This window comes from Rhinopithecus roxellana, chromosome 5 (assembly GCF_007565055.1).
Source record: "Rhinopithecus roxellana isolate Shanxi Qingling chromosome 5, ASM756505v1, whole genome shotgun sequence".
Lineage (NCBI taxonomy): Eukaryota > Metazoa > Chordata > Mammalia > Primates > Cercopithecidae > Rhinopithecus > Rhinopithecus roxellana.
The window spans coordinates 123,331,175-123,352,944 of NC_044553.1; the positions used below are offsets into that span (position 1 = coordinate 123,331,175).

A 21,770-nucleotide genomic window follows, 5' to 3' on the forward strand; every position below is an offset into this window, starting at 1 on the left:
CAACTTGGCCGGTTCAGAGCCAAGCCCTTCGCCCTGAACCCAGCACAGCGGTCCTGCCTCCTACAGGGCTCTCAGGCCCGAGTCACAGCATTCCCCAGCTGCCCTGAGCACGGGCCGCCCTGACCACCCAGTGCATCTGCCCTCCTCCTCTGTCCACCGCAGACTTCTTCCTGTCTGCCCGCTCCAGCCTATTCTACCATCCCACCACTGTACCTGCCATAATCTTCCAAAGGAAGGGACATGCCTGCATTCGCTGCTTCATACTTCCCAGAGCTCCTCACTGCCTGGAGAATCGTAGCCAAACTCATTATCACAGTAGCCAAGGCCCTCCGCCAGCTGGCCCTCACCCACATGGGAGACCATGTACCTGCACCAAAATCCAATCCTGTGATCAAATCAAAGACGTGTACCTGCCACGTCTTTCCCCGCTATCAGTGCCTTTCCCACCCTTATCAAAAGTTCAACTCAAATGTCCGATCTTTCATGATGCCCTCCCTTCACACCCACCTTACAGCCCCATAGCTCTTTGATGTCTGTTAGGGAACTTCTCTGCTTCTACCTGGAATACAGGCCATGTGTCTGCCAAGCTTTCTTCTCAATTAACTTCTGCTAACAGAAGAAGAGTTTCCATATTAAAGCACTTCTTTTCCTTGGACATTATCATTAATTGTTAATGATACAAAGTGCTTTTTTTTTTTTTGAGACAGAGTCTCGCTCTGTCGCCCAGGCTGGAGTGCAGTGGCCGGATCTCAGCTCACTGCAAGCTCCGCCTCCCGGGTTCACGCCATTCTCCTGCCTCAGCCTCCCGAGTAGCTGGGACTACAGGCGCCTGCCACCTCGCCCGGCTAGTTTTTTTTTTTTTTTTTTTGTATTTTTTAGTAGAGACGGGGTTTCACTGTGTTAGCCAGGATGGTCTCTATCTCCTGACCTCATGATCCGCCCGTCTCGGCCTCCCAAAGTGCTGGGATTACAGGCTTGAGCCACCGTGCCCGGCCACAAAGTGCTTTTTAATCAATTCCTATGTCCACTAGCAACAATACTGCTAATGTACTACTAACATTAGTTATCTGAGTAAATTGACTTTTTTCTTCCTCTTTCACCATGCAGCCTAAAGCTCTTAAACTTCTGGGAATGGAAGTAAGTAGAATTTGTTTTCAAAAGTTTTATAATATCTTGGTCAAATAGACATAGCCCTTTAAGTTCTGTATTTGTGAATATACGATACTACTCACCAAAATTTACCTAGATGTCTTAGTCAAATTATATAAAAGGACCATATATACATTTTCTTTAATGGGGGTAAAAGCTGCACAATTCATTTCTAGAACTAACAAAACTACAGTTTCAAAAGCAAAGATTAAGCAAACAAAAAAAAAACTAGAGAATAACACCACGTATATATGTAAAAAACCGTAAATAACACCAAAAAGAATTCAATACACTATTTTCAAAGTCCTAAACAAGCAATTAGAGTCCTCCAAGAATGCAAACATAATGGAATGCTAGTCTTTGATATATTGCATCACATCGATAAGTCAAAGAAGAAAAGTATGACATGACCATTTCTCAGTAGGTGCTAATGAATTTGAAACACATGTAAAACATACTCCTTACTTAATTAAAAAATATATCGTTTTCTCACAATAGAATGATAAAATACTTTCTTGGAATGATTAAAATACATGTATATCTTAGAGCAAGGGAAACGTATGATGAGCAGTGCAGCCCTGAAGTCATGTCCATGAAAATCAAGAACAAGACAAGCATGCCCAATATTGTCACCATCATTATCCCCTCTGGTGTCCAAAAGTGTTCTGGAAATTGAACAAGGAAAAATAAATGCTAAAAAAAAAGAATACCCAAGAAAGGGAGAAATTATGATCAACAAAAACATTTGGGGGGAGTTAGAAAATCCAGGAAAATCAACTACAGTTGCCTCACAATAGGACAAAAGTACCAGAAATTACCTTTACTAGCAACCTGAAGAACAATGTCCCAGACCTAAAAATATTTAAATGAACGGAAGAAATGTCATATTGTGGAATATCAGGACTGACTCTTGGAAACATTCTTTTCAAATAAATTCATGAGCTAAATAGCATCCCGATTCTTTATGGATTCAGTGTGGACGGTTTTCATTCTGTGTTGACAGGTAAGACTGAGCTTTAACACGGTGCTCCTGGAAGGGTTATGAGCTTTCTGTGGCCTTCTGTTCTCTCAGACTCTCCATGTCAGGGTTGATTTGTTCCCTGAAGGTTTGGTAGACTCATCTGTAAAACTTCCGGGTCCAGTCCTATTTCTCAGAAGTGTGTCTTTCACTACTTCATAATAGCTGTCATACGTATAAGTGCATTCAGACTTTTTATTTTCTAGAGTCAACTTTGGTCATTTATAGTTTCCTAAAATGATTTATTTCATCTAGACTTTCAAGTTCCCTGGAATAAAGTTTTACATAGTATTCTAGTTTTTTTCAGTCTCCTCAGTATCTTCAGTTATGTGTCATTTCTTGTGCCAATTTTTTGTTTGTTTGTTTTTTGTTTTTTTGTTTTAGTAGGGCGTCTCACTCTGTTACCCAGGCTGGAGTGGAATGGCACAATCTTGGCTCACTGCAACCTTGGCCTCCCGGGTTGAAGCACTTCTCCTGTCTCAGCCTCCCAAGTAGCTGGGACTGCAGGTGCATGCCACCACACCAGGATAATTGTTGTATTTTTAGTAGAGATGAGGCTTCACCATATTGGTCAGGCTGGTCTCAAACTCCTGATCTCAGGTGATCCACCCATCTTGGCCTCCCAAAGTACTGGGATGACAGGCAACAGCCACCCGCCCAGCCTCTTGTGCCATTTTTTAACAAAATTTATATCTCCTCTCTTTTTTTCTTAAGCTTTCTTTCCTACTTATTTTATTGGTATTTTTGCTTTATCAAGCAACTTTCTTTTTCTGTTTCTATTTTATTAATGTCTGCTTTTATTTGTATTCGTTTCTTCCATATACAGTTGGGGAAGCCCTACTGTTATTGTTTGTCTGTGCTAACTCAGTTTGAAAGGAAAATTCACTCATTTTCCATCTTCACTGTATTCCTACAAATGCATTAAAGGTATAAATTGTTCTGAGCATTGTTTCATGATATTCTACAGGTTTGGATAAGCAGAACTTTCATTGTCGTTTTTTCTAAGGCATTTATTATTTCCTTTTCAATCCAAGAGTTATTTAGAAGTATATTTCAAATTTCCCAGATACAGACTTTTGTTGTTGTTATACTACTATAATTGATTTCAATTTTATTCCTTGTATAGAAATTCCCTGTAATTTTTTTTTCAATTTCATTGCTAAGTAAGGAGTGTTACTTACTTATTTACCATGATTGTAATGTGTCAATTTCTCCTTATACTCCCAGTTAAGATCCTTTGTTATTTTATTGATTTCTTTCCCTTTTCCTCATTGATTTGTGGCAAGCCTTTGCATTTTAGGAAAATTAACTCTTTGTTTCTCATATTCTCTCTCTGGCAGTTTTTAAAGAGAATTTACATGCAATTAATATTTTAATAATATTATGTGTTATTGAAAGGTAGGCTTAAAAGGACTTCTGTTTTATAACATTTCATTAGTCATTAATTTCTATTTTATCTTATCTATTCTTGAAAATAAATCTATGTTTATCTTAACATTTCCACACTGTTCATTTTTAACCTGTGTAGGCCAATCTTTACTATATCACGGCGACTATAGCTTCACTGTGACAAAATTAGAAAATTAGAATAAAGATACTTAAATTTGAGTCAGGATACTATAGTTTCCATTAAAATGTTATCACAGCTCGTTATGATATTATAAAAACTGGGTCAGTCGTGACCAACTTGAGATAGGAACTGGAGAGTCAGGTGGCCCCCATAACCCCCCATGCTCCAGACCACTCCAACTGTGTGAATGTGGCTGAGTTATTCAGACAGAGCCACAACTTCCTAATCTGAGGGGATGCAAGGAATTCACAACCTCTCAGTCCTTGTAAGAATAAAAGAAGACAATTGATGGAAACGCAAAAGAACAAACATCTGTTTCTGTGATTCCATTGAATACTAAAGTATTAGCCTGGAATAGTCTGAGCCCCACATATTTCATGCCAGTTTTCCCAACCACGATCTGCCTTTCTCATGAATCCTGATCCATTTGCAGAACAGTTATCATAACCCCTTTAGGAAATGGGAAATGTCAGCCTTCCCTTTTGCACCATAAGGGGAAAAGGACAGTGCTCATTCAAAGTGGAATATTTGCTTTCTTAAAACACTGGAGGGAAACCTAAAACATTTTTTTTTTCTCTAGCCCCTTTTGCATGTTTCCTATTAATTTCTGGTTCAGCTACGTTGGCAAACGAGTGTTATTTTTGCTACACTGGAAGATTTCCCTGAGGAAACAAACTGTGGACCTTCCCTCTTCCATGATGTTATTTGTGTTTAGTTTTGGGGGGAGGTTGTGCTTGTTTGTTTTAGTTTTGCAGGATCTCCTCAGTTAAAGGCTTCTAAGTAAAACTGGTGACCCAGGGGTGCAAGTAGTATGCCTTCTCAGTTCATTTGGTTTTAGACAGTTTACTTATCATAATAAACTTGTGCATCTTTTCAAAAGAATTCACATGCGGAGTGGAAATGTAAGATGTACTTCAGAAGTCTCTTTATTACCTCTGACAGAAAAGTTTCCCTTTCTCCATGAGTTCTGGAATTCTTTGTTGCATACTTTTCTGGCAAAACCATGAAATCCGTGTTTCTCCCCTCAGGATGATGAGCCTCCAGCTAAAGGGAAGAAAAAGAAAAAGAAGAAAAAGGAGGAAGAGATCGACATCGATGTGGATGACCCTGCTGTGAGTCGGTTCCAGTACCCCTTCCACGAGCTGATGGTGTGGGCTGTGCTGATGAAACGCCAGAAAATGGCGGTGTTCCTCTGGCAGCGAGGGGAGGAGAGCATGGCCAAGGCCCTGGTGGCCTGCAAGCTCTACAAGGCCATGGCCCACGAGTCCTCCGAGAGTGATCTGGTGGATGACATCTCCCAGGACTTGGATAACAATTCCAAGTTAGTGTCTAGTGGGGATTTAAAGGCCAGGAGAGACGACCATCCTGAGTACTTGTCTCTGCAGGGAGGGGTGGCCAATGTACTTCTCACTTAAGGACAATGGTGGTTAAAGCTTATTCACAAATCACTTTGTCGTGTCGGCATTTTTCTTTCTGTCTCTCGGAGGTGTTTTTGGACTCGGAGGTGTTTTGTTTTCGTGTACTGCCTTCTCTTTGCATCAAAATTGAAACACAATTTTCTTCCTTTCCTTGAATCACAATTTTAATGCAAAGACGATGAAATTAATTTCCATAAGGAAACACACACTAACAAGGAATACAACGTTAAGGAGCCTGTGCCCTGGACTGTGGCCTTCACAGGTGTTTCTGATTTTCCTCCGTGCTTAGGTGGGACAGGATGGCTAGAGGGGGCTGGAGTTGGGCGTGCTTCCCCTGGGTCAGTCAGGCTCTGATCAAACCAGCAGGTGAGGCTCTGGCAAAATCAGTTTCCTGATGGCAGACTATTAAGGGAATGTTCTGGGAGTTTCAAAATGGTTTCTTTTCCCCTGCTGGAAAGAGAAAGGGATTTTTCTCCTATATTCACTGTGAGAACCTGGTTAAGCTCCTGAGATAGAGGTCACAAAAGCATGGGCGTCCCCCGCATGACTGGGTCCCCCTGGAATTTTTTACTCACAGACTTTCCTCACTGAGCCTCCAGCAATTCCTCAATCATAGTTCACATTTTTCCTAACTCTGCACTGGTTCCTGCAGAGGTTTCTACTCCAGTAAGTTGTGGTTTTTGGTATCCACCTGTCTCTCCAATTTGGGGGACAGCAGTTTGCCCTATGTCCTCCCTTCTCTGGTGGAGCTGAAAAGATTCAATGTTCGGCTTGTTTAGTTTGTTACTTGTTAGGATGGACTGGCGACTTCCAAGTTCCTTCCATGCCACACCGGAAACCAGAGGTCCCGGCACAACTTTACAGGGACCTAAACTTGAGGAGAGCATAGGCAGCATGGCCAAGATCTAACACCTTTGTTTTCTGAAGTTCACTGCTTTTATTTTGGACTCGATGATTTCTAAAATTACTAGCTGATTTCTAAACGTCAGAAATTCAAGACTCCCTAATAATGGGGCCGTGTCCACCTACCCCATGGATTTTTTGATGCCAACCTTTGCTTCCTAGAGTCCCCACATGGTGACACGTGGTCACTCTGCAGCCTGCAGGAGGGCTGAGAGGTGCTGCTGATAGCATTCCTCTTCAGGGACAGAGAAGGCCATTCTCCCACACGTGATTCTGCCTTCCTCATGCTTCTCGTTACTGGAATAAAATCTTCTATACAATGGAGAAACAAAAGCAGAGGAGGGCGATCACTTCGGGACCGTGTCTTAACCACATTCCGTTATAAAAAATTGAAGGAACTTGGAACGTGTATGGTTATTGTCAAATATTTGAATCTGGGTCATGTGGGGAAGGCAGTAAACTTTATGCTCAAAATTCAGCTTGTGCCACCTTCTCCATGCCCCCCAACTTCTATCACTGCCCCCATCAGTCATTAGGCGCCCTCTGGCCTGGGCCCTATAACAACTATGCCTTATCTCTGTCATAGCACTGAGAATGTTGGCTTCTCTGTAATCACTGTGATGGTGAAGTGTTACACGTGCAGAGAAAGGCATGCATCTGAAATGTTCAGCTGGTGACAGTCCACAGGTGGGATATGCCAGCACCACCAGCACCCAGATCAACTAAGAACCTAGCCGGTACCCACCAGCCCTCCTGTAACCCCTTCCAGTGTCCACCTCCCCCCACTACCACCACCAGCAGCCCCACTACTGGGGCTCCAACTCCACACGTGCTGCATTTGAAGTCACCTTTGCCGTCTTTTCTGTCTGCCTCCCTGATCTGTGCACAACTTGAGGGAAGGGACTTTGTCTTCTCATCTCCATGTCCCTGGGGCCTGAGGGACAGACGTGGTCTCAACCTACAGCTCCACTTGCAGCAGAAGCAGTCAGCCCCCCTCCTGACTGAGCTCCCAGCCACTGTCCCTGGCCATCCCCCTTTGGGGACACATCCCTGGAGCTTCTTGCTTGCAGAGAACCTCAAAGCCCCTCCAGTGAAGGATTCTGTGTCCCTTGGCTCCGTAAGTCCTTGTGGATATGCCTAAGAAAGAGCTTGTGGCCACTGTGGCTTCACCCTGGTCCCTTCTTTTTTACCCCAGAGACTTCGGCCAGCTTGCTTTGGAGTTATTAGATCAGTCCTATAAGCACGACGAGCAGATCGCCATGAAACTCCTGACCTACGAGCTGAAAAACTGGAGCAACTCGACCTGCCTCAAACTGGCGGTGGCAGCCAAACACCGGGACTTCATCGCTCACACCTGCAGCCAGATGCTGCTGACCGACATGTGGATGGGAAGGCTGCGGATGCGGAAGAACCCCGGCCTGAAGGTGCGTGCAACGCATTGCGAGGCGGGCCGGGGCGACAGTGACAAGCGACTCTCTGCCAGGCTGAGCGGAGCATTTTCTGTGGCTTATTTCATTTATTCCTTCGAGCAACCCCCTGAGGGAGACGTCATGACAATCATTGTCTTATAGATGAGGAACCTGAAGCTTTAAGATGAAATGACATGCCTGGGATCTTAGTTGGTCAGCACGGGATCAGGACCCACACCCAGGTGGTCTAACTTCACAGCCCTGCCTGACCAGCCCACCAGCCTGCACAAACCCCCGCCACAGTCAGAGTCTCCTAATGGAGCCCCCCGCATAACTCAGCATGCACACGCACCCTGGTTGGGTCCTCTACCCACCATTAAAGCAGGGACTGGAACTCTATTTCTAGATTCCCTTATAACTCTGAAATTGTATATTATTTTACTAGCGATGTTTTCATGACATGGGAGAAAATTATGAGAAAATATGAAGCTATGAAAGGGTTTGAAAAAGACATAGTGGGAGAAAAATTATATTGCAATCAAACCCTAGCTCTGGGGTTTGCTGTTGTTAACTACTAGCTTATCTTGAGAAGAGATTCTAATCTGCAGATAACCTGGCAATCTAATGGCAGTATTATATCTGTTTTAGAGATCTCCATGAAGATAAAGAAAAGGCTGTACAAGTTATGCTGTGTAGTATGGTTCTGACAAATAGAAGGCACTTTGTTTCTTAGAAATATAAACGTTATGTCTGTCAATTCTATATCATATGCTAATCTGATGTTATACATAACTTAGGATATTAATAAACAGTTTTCAGAATTCCAAGAATAAAGAGTTCTTCAAGGTTTTGAGGAAACTAAGGTGGATCACCTACATGGGGATGAACATCGAATTGGCATCAGACTTTTCATCAATAACACTGAAACTCAGAAGGCAGCAGTGGAGGAAGGCCTTCACAGTTCTGAGGGGAAAGCATTTGGAGCCTGGAATGTTTTCTACCCAGGTCAACTATTCAAAAGCATGAGAAAAGAATATCTGTTTAAGACAGGCAAAGACTCAAACTATACACCTTCAACCTCCCATTCAGAAGAATTAGTTTAGCAGGTAGTCCAAGCAAAAAAAAAAAAAAAAAAAAAAAGGTAAAAATTACAATGAAAAATCGTGGTGTGGAGTGTAAGAAACGGGCCCCAAGTTTTATAAATTGCCATACAAAAGCTGTGCAGCCGAGAGAAAGGCGGTCAGATTAAATGAGGCTAAGGAGTCGTGGGATCCAAAAAGGAAGTACTCAAGGAGAATAGAAATAACTCCGATAAATAGACAGAATGACTAAGAAGCCCCTAAGTGTCAGGAATACAGGTTAAGGAAGCAAAACAGTTTATAATCCTTAACAAGAAAATAGAAGGCAAATCCATACATTTCAGGAAAAACAAGGAAGTGCACACAAAAGTTAAAGTTCAGTTATGATTCAAACTAAAGTTTAAAACGATCTTGAACCATTGGTAGAGTGTGGAAAAGTGCTGACAAAGAGGGAAGTGCAGCCGGGCGTGGGGGCTCACGCCTGTAATCCAAACACTTTGGGAGGCCAAGGCAGGAGGATCACTGGAGCCCAGGAGTACAGGGCTAGCCTGGGCAACATAGTGAAACCCCATCTCTCTAAAAAAAAAAATTTTTTTTTAATTAGCCAGGTAGGCCGGTCGTGGTGGCTCACACCTGTAATCTCAGCATTTTCTGAGGCAGAGGTGGGTGGATCACGAGGTCGGGAGATCAAGACCATCCTGGCTAACACGGTGAAACCCCATCTCTACTAAAAATACAAAAAATTAGCCAGGTGTGGTGGCAGGTGCCTGTAGTCCCAGCTACTTGGGAGGCTGAGGCAGGAGAATGGTGTGAACCCGGGAGGCGGAGCTTGCAGTGAGCCGAGATTGCGCCACCGCACTCCAGCTTGGGTGACACAGCGAGACTCTGTCTCAAAAAAAAAAAAAAAAAATTAGCCAGGTATGGTGGTGCACACCTGTAGTCCCAGCTACTCAGGAGACTGAGATGGGAAAATCACTTAAGCCCAGAAGATCGAGAATGCAGCTAGCCATGATTGTGCCACTGCACTCCAATCCAGGCAACCAAGCAAGACCTTGTCTCTAAATAAATAAATAAATAAATGGAAGCATGTTTTCTGTCTATGAACCTGGGCACCCGGTCATCCTTTTGTTGTCTAGGCTGAGCCCGTTAGTCCTTCTTTTGTGAGTCACATTAGCCTTGCAACTCTTAGTTCACATAATCTCATTTATATCAAAGGTAGTTCTATATAAAATACTTTTGGCCTACTTCACTAGAGGTATTGTATTTTATTTATATTATTATATTTTAATGTAAAGATTTGCCTTCCTTGAAATTTCATGTAAGGACTTTTTTTTTTTTTTTTTTTTGAGACAGGGTCTTGCTCTGTCACCCAGGCTGGAGTGCAGTGGCACAATCTCAGCTCATTGCAAGTTCCGCCTCCTGGGTTCAAGTGATTCTTGTGCCTCGGCCTCCCAAGTAGCTGGTATTACAGATGTGCACCACCATGCCCAGTCAAATTTTGTATTTTAGTAGAGATGGGGTTTCATCATGTTGGCCAGGCTGGTCTCAAGCTCCTGGCCTCATATGAGCCACCAACCTTGGCCTTCCAAAGTACTGGGATTACAGGTGTGAGCCACCATGCTAGCCAGGACTTTTCTTTTTTAAAGTTAGGATCATCAATAGTGCTGCTTGCCATTCATTTAAAAAATTTAATGTATGTCCTTAAATATTTTACTGCCTGCAATTCTACCAACGTACCAAGCACATGTCACAGAACATCAGACCAGGGGTAAACATACCAGGGCTCCTAGGTTATTGAATAATGTTGAAGGTCATAATTAAAAAATTTTAACTATGCTGGGAAATTTTTCTAGAATTGCCACAGCTTAAAAAATCGATTTATGTCCCGTAGGTTATCATGGGGATTCTTCTTCCCCCCACCATCTTGTTTTTGGAATTTCGCACCTATGATGATTTCTCGTATCAAACATCCAAGGCAAATGAGGATGGCAAAGAAAAAGAAGAGGAGAATACGGTCAGTGACACACTTGACCCTAAGAGTATCAGTGTGATCTCGTTTTAAAAATTGTTGAGATTTCTTGTACTATGGATTGAGAAATCTCACTGGTTAAGAGCATTTTTGGAATTGTTTTTTTTAATGGTGCCTGTGTGCTGGGAGTGCCTTGCGTTTCCCATTTAACCACCTGCCTGTCATGTGCTGTGCTCTGTTTTCCAGGACGCAAATGCAGATGCTGGCTCAAGAAAGGGGGACGAGGAGAATGAGCACAAAAAACAGAGAAGTATTCCCATTGGAACAAAGATCTGTGAATTTTATAACGCGCCCATTGTCAAGTTCTGGTTTTACACAGTAAGGCCTCCTTCTAAACATTTGACATTCGGCATGTTTTGAATGGTTTGATATGTTGGAAGCAAGAAAAATCTCAAGGGCTTAAAAAAGTTTCTAAAAATTCACTGAATTAAAATGAATTATGAAAACAAAACTGGGACTAATTGAGATCTCTGGCTAACATTGGATCTTGATATCCGGTCATATATTGATATATGTGATATATTGGTATATGGCCATCCTAGTCCCAAATACACCATCTCATAAGGCAAAATAGTCACATGCTGTTTGCTTACGATGGACTCTTTTGATGCCTTTAGCAATACAAACTTAGGGAACTATAATTTTATTTTTAAATGAACAGAGATGACTAGTGATTTAAAGAGCAAATTCACAGATTGCATTTTTCATGAAATTGGTGGGGTCATTACAAGGGCATGGCTAAATCCAGATGGTAAACTCTTGGAATAGGGAAACAAATCCAGGCCTCTCGTTCTGAAGTGCTCACCAAACTGACCAGCTTGGCCGGCAAGCCATCCTCCATCCCCCTCTGAGGCCCGGGTCTACACAGCTCCCAGAGTGTGGCTCTCTGCTAACAAGAGGAGGAGAGGAGGCAGGAGGGCAGATCAGAGCGCCTCTGGGGGAAATGGCTGAGCTGCAGAAACTACCAGCGGGGGTGGCCAGGCATGCTGTGGTTTGTGTGACCATGTCAGTCAGGAGGAAACAGACTTCTCATGAAACCCCAGGCATCAAGCTGCAGCCCACGCCAGGCAGGTCTCGGGGCTGTGGTTGCACTGGTGATGAGGTGGGAACAGGGTATGGGACATGAGTTGCGTCCCTGGCCACGGTCTGGGCGATGAATGAGGGTGGACTGGGGGCAGAGCAAAGCTCTGTGTGGGGGCCCACCTCAAGGGTCAGCTGTGGGCCTGGACACCCAACCTTGTGGCAGCCATGATTGATGATACAGCCGAAGTCACTGCTGCCCATCAATTCTGGTCAGAACCATCTGAGGGCCTGAGGTGCACCCAGCCTGCAGGAGAGCCCAGCCATAGAGGCTGCTGCCAGGGAGCCATTGAAGCCTCTCAGCCTTGGGCCTTGCCCCAGACCCTCTGGATCGGGTAGAGTCATCACACATTGTACAGCTTCCCAGGGATTAGGATGCAGCCCAAAGTCTGAGAACCTGGCTCTAATCTTTCTTAGAGGAGTGGATAGTGGATCTAGGGGGGCCTGCCTGTCTCCTGGCAAAATTTATAGGTTTGGGAGGTGGGATCTTGGGAAAAAAAAAAAAAACAACTGCCCAATTACAAATACTCAACTTCTAGCACCCTTCCCCCAAGCCTTCCAAAGAGGCCTGTGCCAGTGAGGGACCCAGGAGCTGAAGTTTCCTTGGCATCATGGTGAACCACTGGGGACAGGTGATCCACAGGTCCTCCCCCAACCCCTTAACTCCCCGCTTTTGCCTCACCCACCCCCACCTCCAGCTCTGCCTCTTTCCCTGCCACAGAGATAGGGGCCCTGCTGCGGCCACAGCAAATCCTGGACATGCCACCACTAACTGAGGGGACCCTAGGGTCAGCTCGCGTGTCTGGGTGGGCAACTCATTTGCATGTCCTCTCATCTAACTTCCCAGTTGTGGAAAGAATCAGGAAGGAAATTTGTGAGGCAGGGAGGAGTAAGTAACATTTTCCAATTTCCAGGAATGTAGAAGACACTCCAGCCAACTATTAAAAGTTTCCCGTTATCATAATGTTTGCAACTTCATAGTTTCCCCGTGAGGATGACAGCACCAACAAATACGTCTCTATGTAGAAAATGAAGAGTCAGGGCCCATATCATGCTGAAGTATAAAATACCTCCCGTCCTGCCTCCAGGTCTTCTGTCTTTACTGGTGAGGTGCAGGGAAGGTTTCCTCTCAATGAGTCAGTCCAGTTGGAAACAAAGATTCTTTTAGATGTATCAACCTGAAAGAAAATGGGTTTCAAAATTTGATTGCAAGTTATTCCCCCAAACACGGCTAACAGCTTGTCTTTCTTTCAGATATCATACTTGGGCTACCTGCTGCTGTTTAACTATGTCATCCTGGTGCGGATGGACGGCTGGCCCTCCCTCCAGGAGTGGATTGTGATCTCCTACATCGTGAGCCTGGCATTAGAGAAGATACGAGAGGTGGCTACTCCAAAGGCCTGCCCCAGCCCACTAACCGCTGACTGCAGATGCAAATATGGCTCCTTACTGAAAAAACATTTCATGCAAATTATGCATGTTGGGCCAGGCACTGTGGCTCATGCCTGTAATCCCGGCACTCTGGGAAGCTGAGGCAGGTGGATCACTTGAGGTCAGGAATTCTAAACCAGCCTGTCCAACATGGTGAAACACCGCCTCCACTAAAAATAAAAAAAATTAGCCAGGTGTGGTGGTGCATGCCTACAATCCCAGCTACTAGGGAGGCTGGGTGGGAGGATTACTGGAGATCAGTAATTCGAAACCAGCCTGGCCAACATGGTGAAACCCCATCTCAACTAAAAATACAAAAATTAGCCGGTCGTGTGGCAGGTGCCTGTAATCTCGGCTACTCAGGAGGCTGAGGTGGGATGATCACTTGAACCTGGGAGGCAGAGGTTGCAATGAGCCGAGATGGCACCACTGCACTCCAGCCTGAGAGACAGAGTAAGAGTCCATCTCAAAAACAAAAACAGAAAAACAAATTATACATGCTGTGGGACTTTTTTTGTACTCACAATTCCAAGTTTATTCCATTCATTTATTTAAAATGGATACATCTTGAATGAACTTGAACTTGCAAATCCAAACACGAGGCAAAATAAAGATATTTAACAATGAAAACAGGGTTGAATGCATAGGAAAGCATCAGCAAATGCTGCTGGCGACTTGAGATAAACCAAATTACCACAACTGGGTACAAATTTTGGCTTAGTTTTTTGGGACCAGAAGCGAGAAAGAGAGATACACGGGACACTTGCACAGTGTGGTCCAAAGCCCAAAGTTGCAGGAAAAATATCATCTCTTTTATCTCTGGACTCTTGTGTAAGAGATTTATGAAGGGAGGGCTCCCAGTGAGGAGGAAAAGGAGCTAAGTGAGGTGTGGCTTCAGGTGGACCCTGTCCTTGGCCTAATCCTGTAGGGGGCTCTGAGTGAACTGGACACTGTGGAGTCTGTCTCACCTTTGGGCCCCACCTCAATTAGTCATTGGTACCCACCAGAGACATGGCTCCAAGTGTCCAAGAGCAAGCCTCCCAGAAGGGTGCAGGTGTGGGCCTAACAGCAGCACCCGCGGCAAGTGAGGTGGACAAGCCCTCCTGGGGAAAAGCTCCAGGGGATATGGGAGGGGCCTAGAGCATTTGCTGCAAACAGAGGGAACAGGATTTTCAACTCAGTGTTGAAAAAGAACAGATACCATCTCACAAACGACTCTTGTTATCCCAGAGGGCTCGAGTGAAAATGTAACTCCCAGTAGGCAATCTCTGCTGACAGCAGAGGAAAGATGGGCCGGATACTTTCCTTTCCAGTATCATTCGGAAGTTTTAATTCACTAAATTTGCTTATAAAGAGAAAGCATGTACCCAAGCAAAAAAGCAACTTGAACTGAAAAAGCCCACAACACCATTTCATATCGTTTCTGCAACTGATACACAACTAATACTATTATTTTGCAATAACTGTTGACCCTTTCACTGAACTAAAAAACATTATTAACCTAGTCCAGGTAGAGGGAATCTGATGGCATCGGACTAGAGCCTGAAAAACCAAAAGAGCACTGAATCCAAAATTATACATGCCAATTTCTACTACTGTTCCTTTTCTAGCTGGGCTTCCTTCAAATTCTGCAGGTGCTGCAACTGGGATTTCCTGAGCAGCCTGCTTTCCCATCACTGTGCCGTCATGACCTTGCTGAGGATCCACCATACACCAAGACACTGTTCTTTATTCCAGCAACCTGCCCCCAGTTATAGGAGAGAGAGGGCGGTCATCAGCTGGTGTGCACGGGTTGTTAAACTAATGAATCCCTTCTGTGTGGGCTGATAACCACTGCCCCATCCTACCACAGAGATCCCCAAGACCTCTGCAACTGAAGGGGTACCACCTGGCACGGCAACCCTCCACCCCAGAGTGGCACCACAGACAGCTGTGCCATTGGGAGGGCTCTGCGCGTGTGTGCCGCTTGCTAAATATCTTCCATTTTACTCTGTGGAAGTTTCCCCTTAAGCACCAGTGATTTTGAAAGGGTAATATCTCAAGCAGGGGAAACCTGGTCTAACTTTCCCGTAATTTCTCATGTCTAAGTTGCAAAGGAATTTTGCCAAATCAAAACATTTCCTAGCCCCGTTCTGCCATCTCCACTGGGTGGACTGCCCCTCTGTGGGGCCACGTGGGGCTCATCTGTGCTCTAGAGTTTTCGTCCTGTGTGACTCTGGAATGTGGAGTAACAGGCACGTGTCCAGATAATTAAAAAAGAAATCAAAATGCAGCTGCTTTAATTACAGCCAGAAGGACATAATTTAGAAGGCATTTCCTGAGTTTCTAAAACCCTGAATCTAAGAATAGGGAGGATCCCATGGAATTTCCCTTTCTAGATATCTCTCTCTGCCTGAGAAGAAGAGTGTTTAGAGGTTTTGAGTAGGAAAGGGGCCAGAACATGCCCTGGAATGTTCCACGAGTCTTATCATTCAATATTCTAAGACAAGACTTCTAATACAGCATCTCAGTTTATTGTTCTCTGGGATTTGTTTTCAGATTCTCATGTCAGAACCAGGCAAACTCAGCCAGAAAATCAAAGTTTGGCTTCAGGAGTACTGGAACATCACAGATCTCGTGGCCATTTCCACATTCATGATTGGAGCAATTCTTCGCCTACAGAACCAGCCCTACATGGGCTATGGCCGGGTGATCTACTGTGTGGATATCATCTTCTGGTACATCCGTGTCCTGGACATCTTTGGTGTCAACAAGTATCTGGGGCCATACGTGATGATGATTGGAAAGATGGTTAGTAATGGCATCCTGTGGGTATCCAGAGAGACTTTGGCTGTGGTTAGGACATAAGAACAGGCCTTGGGCATGGCTTCCTTCAATTTCATTTGGTTTTTCTTTTGCAGTTGGACTTTTAAAGGAAATATTCTTTGCTTTAAGATACGCAGTTCTCCTACATGTTGATAACTTAATAAAATCCGATAGAAAAACATGAGTTGAGGGCCTACTGTGTATATATACATAACATATATACATATATAGTGTGTATACACACACACATATGCATACATATATCTCTCAATATATACCAGGTACTCAATATATACTGTCTTCCTTCTTCCATACCATATTTCAACTGTAGGATGACTAATTACTTTTGCTTTTTATTCCTTCTGATTTATTATTAATGAGCCTATTTGGACAGCAACATTAAAGAAAATAGCCTCCTTTTTTTATAAGAGCTTACTTCACTTTCCCACGACATAAGAGAACATGGATTTTTGATGCAATAGGAATTCAGTAGCAAAATAGATGTCTCAAAATATTTACTTGTTGATGGCTGGAAACATATTTTCAGCATTCTTTAGTATAGGGACATGGATTTGATGTTCTATCAGACTACATCCCCTTCAGAATGCACATATGGCCAAAAAAACAAAAAACAAAAAACAAAAAAAACCCTGCCTGATTTATAACCTCCTAACATGTGGTAGAAGCCAGAGACAAAGGGAGCCCAAGGCCAATTCCCAACCTGTACTCCAGATGATCTTCAGCTCATTCACTCTGGCCTGGAGTGAATACAGGAAGTTCATGTGATTAGACCATGATGACTTATACTCCAGAACAGGCCAGAGAATATGAAACTGAAAATGAACCAGCAGGTCATCCTTACATTACCTAAAAGAGCCTCAGTGTTAGGACTGGTGCAAGAAGAAAGCAAGCTTCCTACATTTAGGAAGGATTCTTTACAGGGCAAGTGGTTTTGAGCTAAGGGATGTACATTTTAGTAAATTCCAGCAAGGGCCTCCATCTTGAACAAGGGATGTTCAAAATTAGGAATTATACCAGTTTAGTATCCACAGTAACCAGGACATTGCTCACTGTAACTACTCAGCACTTGTGTAGTGAATGAATAAATGTTGGTCTACACTCTCAATTCATTATTGTTTTATTTCCTTAGGTATCCCCTCCTCTTACTCCTTAGTATCCCTTACAGACTCCCATCTTTTTTCACAATTCTTCCGTTTCTCCATTTGCAGTTTTAGTTACTAAGGTACATGTGTTTATGGGCAACAACAGAGGAGAAGCAAGAAGGATGAAGAGCAGATGAGGATAGCAATGTTCTAGAAGACATTCTAGGCATAAAGCATTGCACGGAGTAGGAAAAAGCCTTCCCAGGGATGGGAAGGGAGGAAGGGAAAGAGGCTTTCTTCATCCTAATTAAGAATTCGTGAAGTGCTTAATTGGAGAGAGCAATATAATGAGCCAGGGTGAACTTGGCCCATGAGCCAAGACAGTGAGAGACAAACGTTCTCCTTACTCAGATGATCGACATGCTGTACTTTGTGGTCATCATGCTGGTCGTGCTCATGAGTTTTGGAGTAGCCCGTCAAGCCATTCTGCATCCAGAGGAGAAGCCTTCTTGGAAACTGGCCCGAAATATCTTCTACATGCCCTACTGGATGATCTATGGAGAGGTGTTTGCAGACCAGATAGACCGTAAGAGTAGAATTCATAGTAAGATTCTCTTCCCTGCTTCTGAGGCGGATGATCAGTTCCAAATTAATGGAAGAGCATGTATTAATTTGGAAATAAAAAATATTTGTCACTCCACCATAGGCATCAAATTATTTTACAAAGAAATAAGAACAAATTCTGGAACATGGATTTTCAGACATCAGTCATTTCTTTTATTCTAAAAATAATTCATTAGAATTCCAAAAGAGTCTCACTTCCCTTGAACTGGACCTGATGGACATCCTGTCACATGAATGCAGTTCTAATGCCAATAGCCTAGTTTTTCTTCAACCCAGTATCTCCCCACCCCAGGATAAGGCTGGTAGTGTTTTCCAGTAGAATGAACTAGTGAACAGGGCAGAGTAACTGGTACGTCCCACCATCCTCTTCTTCAAGTCATCAGAGCCCATTTTCCACATAGCTACCCATTTCATCTTCACTACTAGAGTGCTATTTTGTATTATCAAAAATAATCTGGATGTTAGTAGAGGAAATGGGCTATGATCCTGCACAGATTTCTGGGGAATGTAGGCCCAGGTCCTCTGCAGGCTGAGCTGGTGTCTTCTGGATTGAAGGAATGTAAAGCTCAAATGTTCTTGTACCTATTTCACCATGACAGTTGAATAAATGTTCTGCCAATGAAGGAGGCACTTTTAGTCCCATTTCCATTTCAGGACCAACATTTTCATTTGCATGTTGTAATTTATCATAAAGCATCAGTCATAATAACATGTTGCTACTTCCAGAGCTCTGCTATTTGGGAATAGAAAGTTTGTATTATCTTCCTCTCATATAGAATGTAGGGCGGTCAGTGTATATCTACTGCCTCCAGTTTAGACAATAACCAGCTCATGCAGTAGCTTCTAACTTTTATAATGTCATTCTGACCATATCATTATTGCAGGTATTGCAAAGTCAACTACTGAAGTAGCTTGGTAAGCCAGAACATAAAAATCTAATTTGGTTTCAAAAGAATATTAGTTTAGGTTGACATACATACATGTTAAAAGTCCCTGGATTCCAGGTATAAACTGTAGTATTTTTATTGTTGGACATTTTTTTTTTTCATTAAATTGGGTTATGAGAGAAGATAAACAGGTATACTTTAGGCTGTGCTCTTCTCAGTAACATAATTAAATGTAGGTTTTTGATTCTTGTTCTTTTAACTAATAATTTTGTAGTTATTTGGGCTTATGAGGTGTTTGTGGTGGAATATAGGGAACGTGTGATTGGTTACCTGATCATCTGCCAGTAACATGTCTTTTTCACAATATTCTTAACTAGTGAGCTTTTGCTCTTGTTTATGACATATGGTAAATATCCATGATATATATTTTCTAGAATTATTAATGTATGTAATTCTTCTAAATAGATCACTGTTTCTAAGTGTGAATCAATAATTCCCAAGCTTAAAATATTTGTATTTCTTCACAGCAAAACAGTTATGTTGTTAAGTCACTTGTTTTACTTTTCTCTCAACCATATTATTTTCTTTCCTCCCCTCCTGTCAAAACAAAACAAAAATCCTGCTTTCCAATCGTTATGTAGTCTACGCCATGGAAATTAATCGTAAGTTTACATGGAATTGATTATTCTAGTCTATGGAATGTGTTTCTTAATTACCTTTTCCTTAGCTGATTACTAGTAGTCTTAAACTGTTTTCAAATACTTCTCTTGTGTTTTGGTGCTAGTACTTTTTAAGCTGCCAGTAAAAAGTAAAGAGAACCACATATTCACTGTTGGGATCACCCTAATTTTTTTAGGGGAGAAATAGACCCCCTGTGATAAAAAGTTGCATTTCAAATGAGCAGAGGGGGAAAAGATTATTTTTCAAACATGGCACCAAAACAGTTGATTAAACAATTTGGGAAGTAGAGGGAATCCCTAACCCATACGACATAACAAAAAATATTTTCAAATTTAATGTGTCAATGAAACCAAGAAAACAACCAGAAGACAACATAAGCTAATGTTAAATAATTGGAAGCCACAATGACTTTCAAATGGATAACAATAAAGGGAAAAAACATAAAGATACATTTGTCTGCTTGAAAATGAAGACTTTTGTATTTGAAAGCCACAATAAAGAAATGGGAAAATGTTTAGAAATATAACAAAGAATGACTATCTCTGAGTGCAGATATGAGTTTCTGACCTTTTTCTTTGCATGAGTTTATTTTTTCCCATGGAAAAATATTGCTTATGAAATAAGAAAAAATCATTTTAAAAAAGAAATAGGTATTGAAAAACATATGTAAGAGATATTTATCCTTTTCATCATATGTAAAAAGCAAGCACAAAACAATTTTTTTCTTTCAGCTCCTTGTGGTGAGAACCTATATGATGAGGAAGGCAAGCGGCTTCCTCCCTGTATCCCCGGTGCCTGGCTCACGCCAGCACTCATGGCATGCTACCTACTGGTCGCCAACATCCTGCTGGTGAACCTGCTGATTGCTGTGTTCAAGTACGTGTCACAGCCGATGAGCACATGCTTATTATTTATTACTGTACAGATTTTCCATTTAATCTCAGAACTCTCCCAAGATACTAATATATTTGCAGATAATTTCTTTTTTTTTTTTTTTTTTTTTGTATTTTTTAGTAGAGACGGGGTTTCACCGTGTAGCCAGGATGGTCTCGATCTCCTGACCTCGTGATCCACCCGTCTCGGCCTCCCAAAGTGCTGGGATTACAGGCTTGAGCCACCGCGCCCGGCCGGATAATTTCTTTAGGGTTTTTAAGTAGATCCAATTTTTGCAGTCTCTTTGTTCAAACTTAATCAGTCTTAATGTATTTATAAATCAAGAGTTGACAAATACATTTAAATTTAATCTTGGTTAGTATTTTAACACTTTAGTGTGTATTTTAATCTAATGAAAATATTTTCTTAGATGAAAGTCTCCTGGGGTACAGAAGATTTGATCAAGTCATGCTTTTCATTCATCAGTAGAGGTGCAAAAGGCAATATTAGTTTCATAAGCTGTTACAATTACTGTAATACTAGGTAAAGCATTTTTTTTCTGATCATTTATAGAATAGAAGATAAAATGGCCTACGGAAAAAAAATGGCTTAAAGGATTAAATCAAGTTTCTTATAAAACCTGCCTGTTTGGCATGTTGTGTTGAGTATGTTGACCATGCTCAATAAACACTGAAAAAAATGTTAGCTTCGAAGACGAAAAATATAGAGGGAAAAATCCTTCACAGAAATATGCAATCTTAGAATTGAACAGGGCATTGGAGAAAACCTGGTCCAAACTTCCGGCTTGAGAGATGAGAAAACTAAGGTCAGGGAAGGTAACTGGCTTTCCTAAGGTCCCAGTATTGGTAGACAATGAAATCATGCACTTATTGCTTCCTGTTGGAAGCTAAAATAAGACAAAGATTGTACCTACCCCATGTCCAAAATAACGAAACTTCAATCAAATAAGTACAATAGCTAATTAATTCAGTTAAAAAAAAAAGTAGTAATCTACCTGTTAGACTGAATTGAAAGTTTAAACATGTGAAAACGTTTAGTTAAATGGCTTATACCTCTACATAAAGGAAATTAAATTTCCTGAGTATATGAGTAGACTGTGGTGTGGTTTTTCAAGAAAGTAGTACATAGCAATTTATTAAACTTAGTCATTTATGAGTACAATGTCCTTAAGTACAGACAGTCCACATTGATGGATAAACCAAAAGATTGAATAATCAAGGAATCAGTGCTAAAGGGCACTAAAAGGCCATCTCATTGAGTATTTTCATTTAAATGTGAGTAACTCTGACTGCTCTGGGAAATCACTATAAAAAGTAATATAACTAACTGTAAAAATGTATTCTTTTTAAAGCAATACCTTCTTTGAAGTAAAATCAATATCCAACCAGGTGTGGAAGTTCCAGCGATATCAGCTGATTATGACATTTCATGACAGGCCAGTCCTGCCCCCACCGATGATCATTTTAAGCCACATCTATATCATCATTATGCGTCTCAGCGGCCGCTGCAGGAAAAAGAGAGAAGGGGACCAAGAGGAACGGGATCGTGGATTGAGTATGTGCAGGGCTCTTCATTTCTAAGTTGGGCTGATTTCAAAATAGTGTTCTAATTGGACATCCTCACAGAAATCTCACTCAACTACTTGCTCGTGTGAAAAGCACCACACTCAGTCCAACTGCTGTTCTTTTCA

At 42.2% G+C, this 21,770-nt stretch overlaps 1 protein-coding gene and 1 long non-coding RNA gene across 5 annotated transcripts in view; one reads left to right on the top strand and one right to left on the bottom strand.

The window, feature by feature from the left end:
- The window catches only part of TRPM1 (transient receptor potential cation channel subfamily M member 1), a 159,637-nt gene that overhangs the window by 111,645 nt on the left and 26,222 nt on the right, over positions 1-21,770 (top strand). For all 4 annotated transcript variants that reach the window (XM_010362886.2, XM_030931755.1, XM_010362887.2 and 1 more), the window contains 11 exons: positions 1,108-1,137; positions 4,766-5,058; positions 7,254-7,482; positions 10,438-10,560; positions 10,762-10,893; positions 12,910-13,038; positions 15,625-15,876; positions 17,406-17,580; positions 19,147-19,167; positions 19,918-20,062; positions 21,432-21,634. In XM_010362886.2, the coding sequence (XP_010361188.2) occupies positions 1,108-1,137; positions 4,766-5,058; positions 7,254-7,482; positions 10,438-10,560; positions 10,762-10,893; positions 12,910-13,038; positions 15,625-15,876; positions 17,406-17,580; positions 19,147-19,167; positions 19,918-20,062; positions 21,432-21,634 (1,732 nt within the window). The remainder of the gene's footprint in view (positions 1-1,107; positions 1,138-4,765; positions 5,059-7,253; positions 7,483-10,437; positions 10,561-10,761; positions 10,894-12,909; positions 13,039-15,624; positions 15,877-17,405; positions 17,581-19,146; positions 19,168-19,917; positions 20,063-21,431; positions 21,635-21,770) is intronic.
- Positions 4,677-21,527, bottom strand: LOC115897744. The gene is made up of 4 exons (XR_004057537.1): positions 21,438-21,527; positions 17,402-17,619; positions 12,726-12,833; positions 4,677-4,781 (listed from the first exon to the last, which is right to left on the bottom strand). It is a non-coding gene; the product is annotated as an uncharacterized LOC115897744 (long non-coding RNA).